The 8,229-nt window shown below is 27.3% G+C and overlaps 1 protein-coding gene across 1 annotated transcript in view; it reads right to left on the bottom strand.

Moving 5' to 3' along the window:
• Window positions 1-4,993, bottom strand: part of LOC106677440 (uncharacterized) — a 95,556-nt gene extending 90,563 nt beyond the window's left edge. Inside the window, exon 1 of the mRNA XM_067049844.1 lies at window positions 4,919-4,993. Coding sequence (XP_066905945.1) covers window positions 4,919-4,924 — 6 coding nt within the window. The 5' untranslated portion in view covers window positions 4,925-4,993. The remainder of the gene's footprint in view (window positions 1-4,918) is intronic.
• Between the last annotated feature and the right edge of the window lie 3,236 nt (window positions 4,994-8,229).

Genomic DNA, 8,229 nt, shown 5'->3' with positions numbered 1-8,229 from the left:
TCGGACATTTGGAAAACAGCGTGCGAATCGCTCAGGAACTTTCGAAGATCTTAGATAAGTAACAACCGAATATTACATTTTTATTTATATAAATTAATTAATTATTTAATAAAAAAATAACAGATAACATGAATTACTTTTTTTTACTGCCTCTTTTTATTGTTAATAATTATCGATCAATGGTTAAGGCACTCCCTTTACGTAATTTTACACATACTTAAAGGTATTATTCATTTTGTAAAATCCTGTGGTTTATTTGTTCACATTTATATTTCATTTTTTGAGGGGTTTCTAAGCTAAATGTATTAATTAAAATATTGTTTTGAGTATTTTTTTAAAAAAAAGAAGTAATTTATCTTGTTTCTTTATTTTTTTGATTTATAATATAATCTTAGATCGATGTTTCATTTATTAATCTATATTTTTGATTGTTTTTCGTTATTTTTCACTCTAGGATTTCTCTCCTAGCATATAATTTATCTTAGAAAGAAGAAAGGCTGTATTGAACCTTTCAGATCAGGAAATATTTATTTTTTGATAGACGTTTAGTAATTTTCGTCGTTAATTAGGAAGTTTTCGTCATTTTTTGTCTTTAGTTCCTCGAAAGAACTAGTGATTAAATGCTGGTGTAATCTGGAGCTACACAAAGTTTCAAAGACAATCTTTTTTAGTATTGAGATTCGAGCTTTAACTCAATAAGCTTGTTTGAGTTGCTGAACTGGTCCTGTATCTTGAGAAGTAGGTTTATACAATTACTTTAAGCTGTTTAGTTTCTCTTTTTAGGCTGAATGCTCTTTATGAAGCAGAGAGTCGATTGAGACCAAGCTAAACCTCTTTGTATAACTTCCCCAATCCTATGTTTTTTATGATTTATCAGCTATTGAATGACATAGTTTATTTTTGATTAGAATTTTTGACTAATATTGTGTTGTATTATAGACTAAATGACTATATATGGTGAATATTTAGGAATGAAAAAAGTTAATTGTTGGGCATGCAAAGAACTAATATGTTTATAATAAAATATGCATGATGTAGTCAAGTACAATCTCCTCTAGATGGGTCACATCCAGGAAAAGATAAAATCCTTAAAGTGGAAAAAAGTTTTAATTACCAAGAATAGTTTAAAGAAAAATGTCACTCTTTATTTAATAAATGAAGAATTATTGAGAAAAAAAATTGTCGAAGAAGGAATGCATGAAAAATCACATAAGCGTTATTGTAATCAATTTCCATAATTTCGTAATCGGTAAAACGTATTTAAAATAGTCACAAAAAAAAAAAAAAAAAAAAGAAATTGTATCAAATCCTCACTATAAAGAATCTTCGAACTCCTTTGATGGAAGACATCAGTCAAGGAGGGAAAGGCAAACATTCAACAGTTGGCTGCAAACAAAGTTCAAAGGTACAGATTTTTTTTTAGTTGTTTGTTAATAGGAACAGAGTTTGGTTTTTAAATGATATGGAAAAATATTAAATTATATTATACAATTATAGAATTACTCTGCCTTAATATGCAGGATATTAAATATAATTTAATTATCTATTAAAACTGACTTGGTTTCTTAAATAATAACTACATTGAAATTACATATACAGTTCTTAGTTTGGGAGTCTTAACGACTTTTGTTCAGTCTAACAGTTTATCAACATTAGTTATGTCAAAGATAATTGTGCCGTAGCAATTATAACTTTAGTATAAGACTTACAGTTAAAGTTAAAGTTACTCACACTATCGGCAGTATAGCAAGTTCGAAAATTCGGGCGGAACAGACTAGTAAATAAATATTAAATATTGCAATTTTGGTACACACAATACAAATGTAGCTGCTGATCATGCTTAATGTTTTTTCGTAATCATAGCTTTAATAATCCTCTGTTAAAGTACTGTTACCGTAGTAAATAGCGGTTTTTTTCTAACATTCTTTTTTTAAATTTATTAATCCAATATTAATCTAAATTTTTTAATTAAATTTACATTAAACTTTTTTTTTGATCATTTAAACTTTAATATACGTAGATCTTATTGAATCTATCAATGTAATTTTGGTTTATTCAATATAATATTTATTTATTTATTTTTTACAATTTATGAAAATCGCTAAAGGTCATACAGAAAAATCTTGAAATATTCATCAAATGGGACATTTCAAAATTATAAATATTCAAATACATCTTACTCTTTTGGAATAATTGTTTTATGATAAAAACCTGTTTTTCGACCATTACTTCTGTTTTCTATTTTATTAAATTATGTATAGTTCACTTCAGATACATATTTTACAAACTTTATGGGACTGTTTGTTTTTACTTTATTAAATTTAATTTTCTAATTTTTGAGAAATTACCACATTAGTCCCAGCGATAATGAATTTATTCATTGAATAATTCTTGCTTTTAAGGATCATGTCCCGAAATTTTTTTTTTTTTTTTTAAATTTAAAAGTAACGAAGATTTTGCGATAATTTAATCTCGCACTGGATTTCAGTGAAAATGACAGATTTCTGTAAATTAGCGAATGACAACCTGATTTTCTATATTCTTTCTCCAAACTTCTAACTTGATCTAGCACTGTTAATGTCTACCTTTACGTTTTAATTACTTTAAAGAATAGACAAATAAGAAAAATAAATAAAAATAGGACTCGTTTCGAAATCTTAGTTTAATAACTTAATAATTATAGTATAATAATAGTAGTTTAATAAATAAGTTTAATAACGTGCTAAAGTGAAAAACTAGTGGTTTATAGACCATAACTTTTGAATTTGAAACAACATATGGTTATATTTGGATTTTTGGAATTTTCTGGAAAACGGCAATTTTTATTTATTTATTTCAAATAGGTTAATATTTTTTAAAAATAAATGTTGTTAACATAAACAATATTTTAGTTTTTATTCGATGTGTTTTATATTCATTTCATTGTATCTTAGGAGAATACTGCGAATTGTTTACGTATATATAAATTATAATGATTTAACGGGATATTGTGGATTAAGTCCTGCCAGTCCAAAACAAGTCCAAACGTGCGGCGCGCTGTATCTACTATTTAGTTATGCCGTTGAGAGTTGTTGGTTTAAGCTACACAACAGCGCCGTTCACAGTATTTGTTAATCTGAACTATGTACTCGTGTATTTTATGTAATGTTTTTTTATTTTATGAATTTACACGAAATAAATATTTAATTGGACCACAGTTGATTTAGTTATTATACTAAATAAGAGAAATTACTAAATGAGAAGAATTAACTCATTGGATTAAATTAATGTTTTATATAAAGTTGAAATAAATACATTAAAGAGTATAAAGAAAATAAATAATTATTGGATATAAATAAAATAAAATAGAAGTTGACACTTTTTGGAAAATTATAAATTTCCAAGTATAATTCAATGATATATGTTTTGAATTCAAAATTTAGTGCTCTAAAACTATTTGTTTTTTTGAAGAAGTAGTATAATACCCTTATATTTCTTAGATTTTATAAGTCACATTTTTTCATAATTTCAGATACTTAATATTATATATTAGATAATAGATCTGGATTTTACTGCACAAAATAAAATATGCCATGAATTTTAACTGCGATTTATTAACGATTCGTTTTACTTTATGTCTCTCTTTCTACTCTTTAAAGTAATTAAAACGTAAAAGTAGAGGAATATTACTAGCATTAGAAGAAATTAGAAGTTTTATGATTACTGGATGAAGAATGTTGAAAATCAGGTTAGACTTTTCTTCAATATTGTACAAAAATGTGTCAATTGTGATGTGAAAAATGTGTCCTATTCACTGAAATTCAGTGCAAGTTAAATTACTACAAAATCTTCGTTACTTTTCAAGCAAAAAAATAAAAATTAAATAGGGAAATTATAGAGAGGTAAACTTTAAAAGAACGATCTATTCCTTAAATCCAAAGTCAGTTATGTATCTGAAGTCACTATTCATAATTTAATAAAATAGCAAAAAAAAAAAAGAAGTAGTATAATCAAAACACAATATCGATATATATAAAAAAAATAGATCGGAAAATGTTATAACAATAAATTAAGGTATGAAGGTAACTTTGTGTTTTATATTAAAGTCAATTTAAACTGAAGTTACAATGTGTAACTGAAGTAACAGTGTTGAATGCTTGGTTAACTGCCAAACAGTGACATGTCTCTTTTATAAAACAACTTTCACATTTCAAACTCTTAAATTGAGCCAATAATTGACGTTTGAATATTAAGTAGTCACTTGATTGTTCTGTCATATTCCAACTCTTGTATTCACGAATATAGATAACGAATTCATGGTGGGTTCAAGTACAGGATATGGTAAAATTATTATTATCGGTCATAATATTATTATTATCGATGTTCTAGTCACTTTTGAAAAAGTGTAATAATTAACTATTAGGACATTATTTTAGTTTTACTGTACTTGATGCAGTTGTTTTTTTATTAAATAGCTTTCTAAGTATGTGAATTATGCAACGTACACTAATCTGTATTGATCTAAACTTATATAATTTTAATTATTCCGGCTATATTTTATATAATACAGGCTAGATAATATCTTATATGCTAATTGTATTTATCAGGCGAGAACTGCGGCGGATATTGTTGTTGCAGCAGCATTATTTTTTATAAATAAATTTTTCTCACATAACCGTTGTGTCAGTACAATGATTATGCTTGGTTTATCTGAAAGCATATTGGCTTTGGGTAAATATACACCGACCAACCACAAACTAATCAGAAATTAGCGTGTTCGATGAAGCGGCTAATTAAGCAAACTAGTTGATCTGCGAATGGTGTTGAACTCTAGTCACCTCCACTGAACTAGTGGTCATAATATTATTCAAGGTTATGGGGATTATGTATTATCCATGCACACTTATGGGTCAGTATAATGCACATTATAATGGCTTACCTTCATGTATTGGAGGGTTGGAAGACACTTCTAGTATTCACATCTCTCTCCGCTTAACAGATGGCGCATTGATCTGCAATAAATAAATAATATATATATACTATCCTCCATAAAATATTTTAAAATGAAATTTTACATTAAAGAAATGATAAAAGAATAAGTTTTTTAAATTTATTTATTTATTTCGTCTATTCATACTAACATATTTATTACGTAAAACATTAAAATGATTACATCGTGGCAACAAGATTATTAAAAACATTATTTTGACAGAATCCGTATTCTACAATCTAAACCATCATTATGCCTGACTATACAAGCAACAAAATAAATATGCAAGTTTACACACAAATACAATTAAAAATATTGTCTCTCTTATTGTAAAATAACTGTCTAAAATAATTATCACAGTTATTGTAAAATCGCCGATGGGAATATTTTGTATATGCTACGATGCAATAACCGGTTAACAAATAACACCTAAAAACGATAAGCATTTAGTTTTGGAGCATAAAAAAAATAAAAGCATTGACCTCTTCTCATGATTTAACAATGAAAATCGACATTGATTAGTGATCGGAGTAATGATGATGCTGTATATAATTTGTTTTGTTTAATGAATTGCTAGAAACAATAAATTATATTTAATGATACTTATCTGTCGAATGAGAAAAATACCATACTCCAGAAAAAAAAATAAAGGAAATAAGGTTAGGTTAAAATATTGTGTCCATAACTTGAAGAAATTTCTAGAATTAAATATGAGATCATTCCGAACTGAAATAGGGTTGAGAATTGAACAGTTTTTCTTCTATTCCAATCCTCTAAGGTCGAGAGACCAACTAGGCTATGATCGTAATTCTTGTCAAATGGAAAAATGTTCTCGAGGTATTGTCTAGATTTTATAAAATGACTCTTATTTTTGTTTCATGTGTTACTCTGTTAATTTTTTTTTCTATTCGTAGATATATTTTTGGCTATTAATACTTAATTGTTGTGTATATTGTATGAAAGCTTGTGTATCAATTGTATTTACATTTCTATTACCATTTATTGTCTTTTAATGTGGAACGTTGCACTCGTAAATATATGTTTCGCGTTTACAAATTTACAATATACAATCGTAATGTTGTTCATGTTTTTAGATTTAACCTAGTTATACTCCGTATTATTTATTTATCTAAGAGAAGGGAATGTCATCATTAAGTAATTTTATCATGTTGTTATTTATAGTATTTCAATTTTTTTCTTTTCTTTTTTTATGAAGCTTCTAAAAGAAGTAATTTTTTCTAATCTTGAATAATAGCCTATAATAAACAGAAGCAGTAAACAATATCCTTTAATATATATACTACAAGCGATAAATACGAAACTTTTTATAGCTCCTCTCAGATTCGCTAGCTGTTATATGTTAGAGGAGTATTTGGTGATTATATTTTTTATGTGGTTTTTATGGTTCATTCCAAGAGACGCAGTTTTTGTCACATTTTCTTGAGAATGTGCTATTAATACTGAGATCTTATGGAATCTTATGGTGCCGTACCCTACGATCTTTTATTACCTTTAATGTTAAGTATTGGGTTAATATTTATTAACCTTTCTATCTGAGACCTACTACTGGTTTGAATTTTGTTTTAACTACAGTAGAGAGTGAACAACGAAATGTACAATTTATAAATCAATAATTTAGGTAGTATATTCATAAATAAAGAAAGAGAGGAATCCTACAAAATTCTATGAGATAATTTATAGGAAACAACTATTGTCCCCTAGACCCACTTAACAACCATAAAAAAGCCTAGCGCATTGAGTTGTGATGTCAAAATTCTTCAAAACCAGAGGGAGAAAAGTTTATTTACATTAAGATGTGCTTATTGGCTTGATTCATTAGTGATTAAGATAATTTAGATTCAATTGATTTTTCGAAAAGGACCTTATATGGTTATTTTACAACCTTTTTCTGATGGTATTAAGTTATTTTTTAAAGAACAAATTTACCCCTATAAGTCTAATTATTTAATTTATTATGTTTCTCCTATTTTTTTAAATGTTTATTATTTCTCTTTATCTTTTATCTTATGGTTAACGGTTTTTCGAACAATAATTTATTTTGTTTAAATATTCATTTAATACCGTAAATAATGCTAATGAGCGTTAAGTGCTTCTTCAGCAAAAATAAGTCTCAGCAAAAGGAGTTCATGAAATTTGAAAAAGTTTATTTTAGACCAAATTTATACCAACACCCAACGCTTTTCAAAATTCAGCCTTGACATTTTTTTTATGTTGTTTTCAAAATATCGATATGCTAAGGAAAATACATGCAATGTGTTTGGAATGAAACTTGGTGCAAATAATATTAAGTCATTAAGTCGGTTATTAGGTGAGCAGTTAAATCGCTGATGTCTGAACACATATTTGATTATAGACACGGAGCCAACTTAGTTTTTTCACGTCCTAAAAGTAAAATGCGAACGGAAATGTTCTAAAGAGAATTTTTGATACTTTTCTACTTCAAACCAATACTTCCCTACTGTCCGCAGTGAGGAAGTAAACTTGAATAAATAAAATGATTATCACTTAAAGTTTCTCTTAAGTTAGAGCGCGCTAAATCCTCAATCATATGCAAGATGATCGTGGTAAGTGAATTTGTCTGAAAACCGGTTTTTAAAAATTGAAAGTTTTACAAACAACAGGGGCTAAGTTTTTCGTGTTAATTTTCTAATGGTATTAAATTGTTTGAAACATAGGAATAATTCAAAATAATTTTAAAGCCAGAATATAGTTTTGCCTTAGGATAAGATATTACTAGGCATGCCGACAAAACAATGTGTTATTGTTTTCCCTCCCAACAAGCAACCGGCAGTGACGGGTTGAATTTTTAACCAGTACATTGCTTGACTTTTTTTTGTTGTTGCTTTTAAGTAAAATCCACCTTCCCTGTTTTACCTTGAGAAGATAAGGGTGTTAAATCAAATAAACTGTAATAACAAACTCAAAAACTATCCTGATAAACAAATGATAATATTAAACAAGAAAGCTTGGTCTCATTTCTAAAAGCATATCTTAACAAAGGCCAGGAAGTTTCTAGTCTAGCTTTAATTAGTGAATTCTTCTCAAGCATGGAAACTAGATTAAAAGAAAACAATTTGAGGCCACGTAGTCTGCAGTAGCTCTTTTCTTCCACTAACTGCTCATTGATTTATTATAATATGAGAAATTTTAAAATTAGATGGTACTCAAACATTAATGCCTTATTCTTTCGTAAAAAATGTATAATAAGTTGCTAATGGTTAAGAATTTTTAAATATGTT

This window comes from Halyomorpha halys, unplaced genomic scaffold, assembly GCF_000696795.3.
Source record: "Halyomorpha halys isolate HHAL.00 unplaced genomic scaffold, Hhal_1.1 Scaffold8.1, whole genome shotgun sequence".
Classification (NCBI taxonomy): domain Eukaryota; kingdom Metazoa; phylum Arthropoda; class Insecta; order Hemiptera; family Pentatomidae; genus Halyomorpha; species Halyomorpha halys.
The sequence above is the reverse complement of the archived record's forward strand: the minus strand, read 5'-3'. Positions and strand labels throughout refer to the sequence as shown.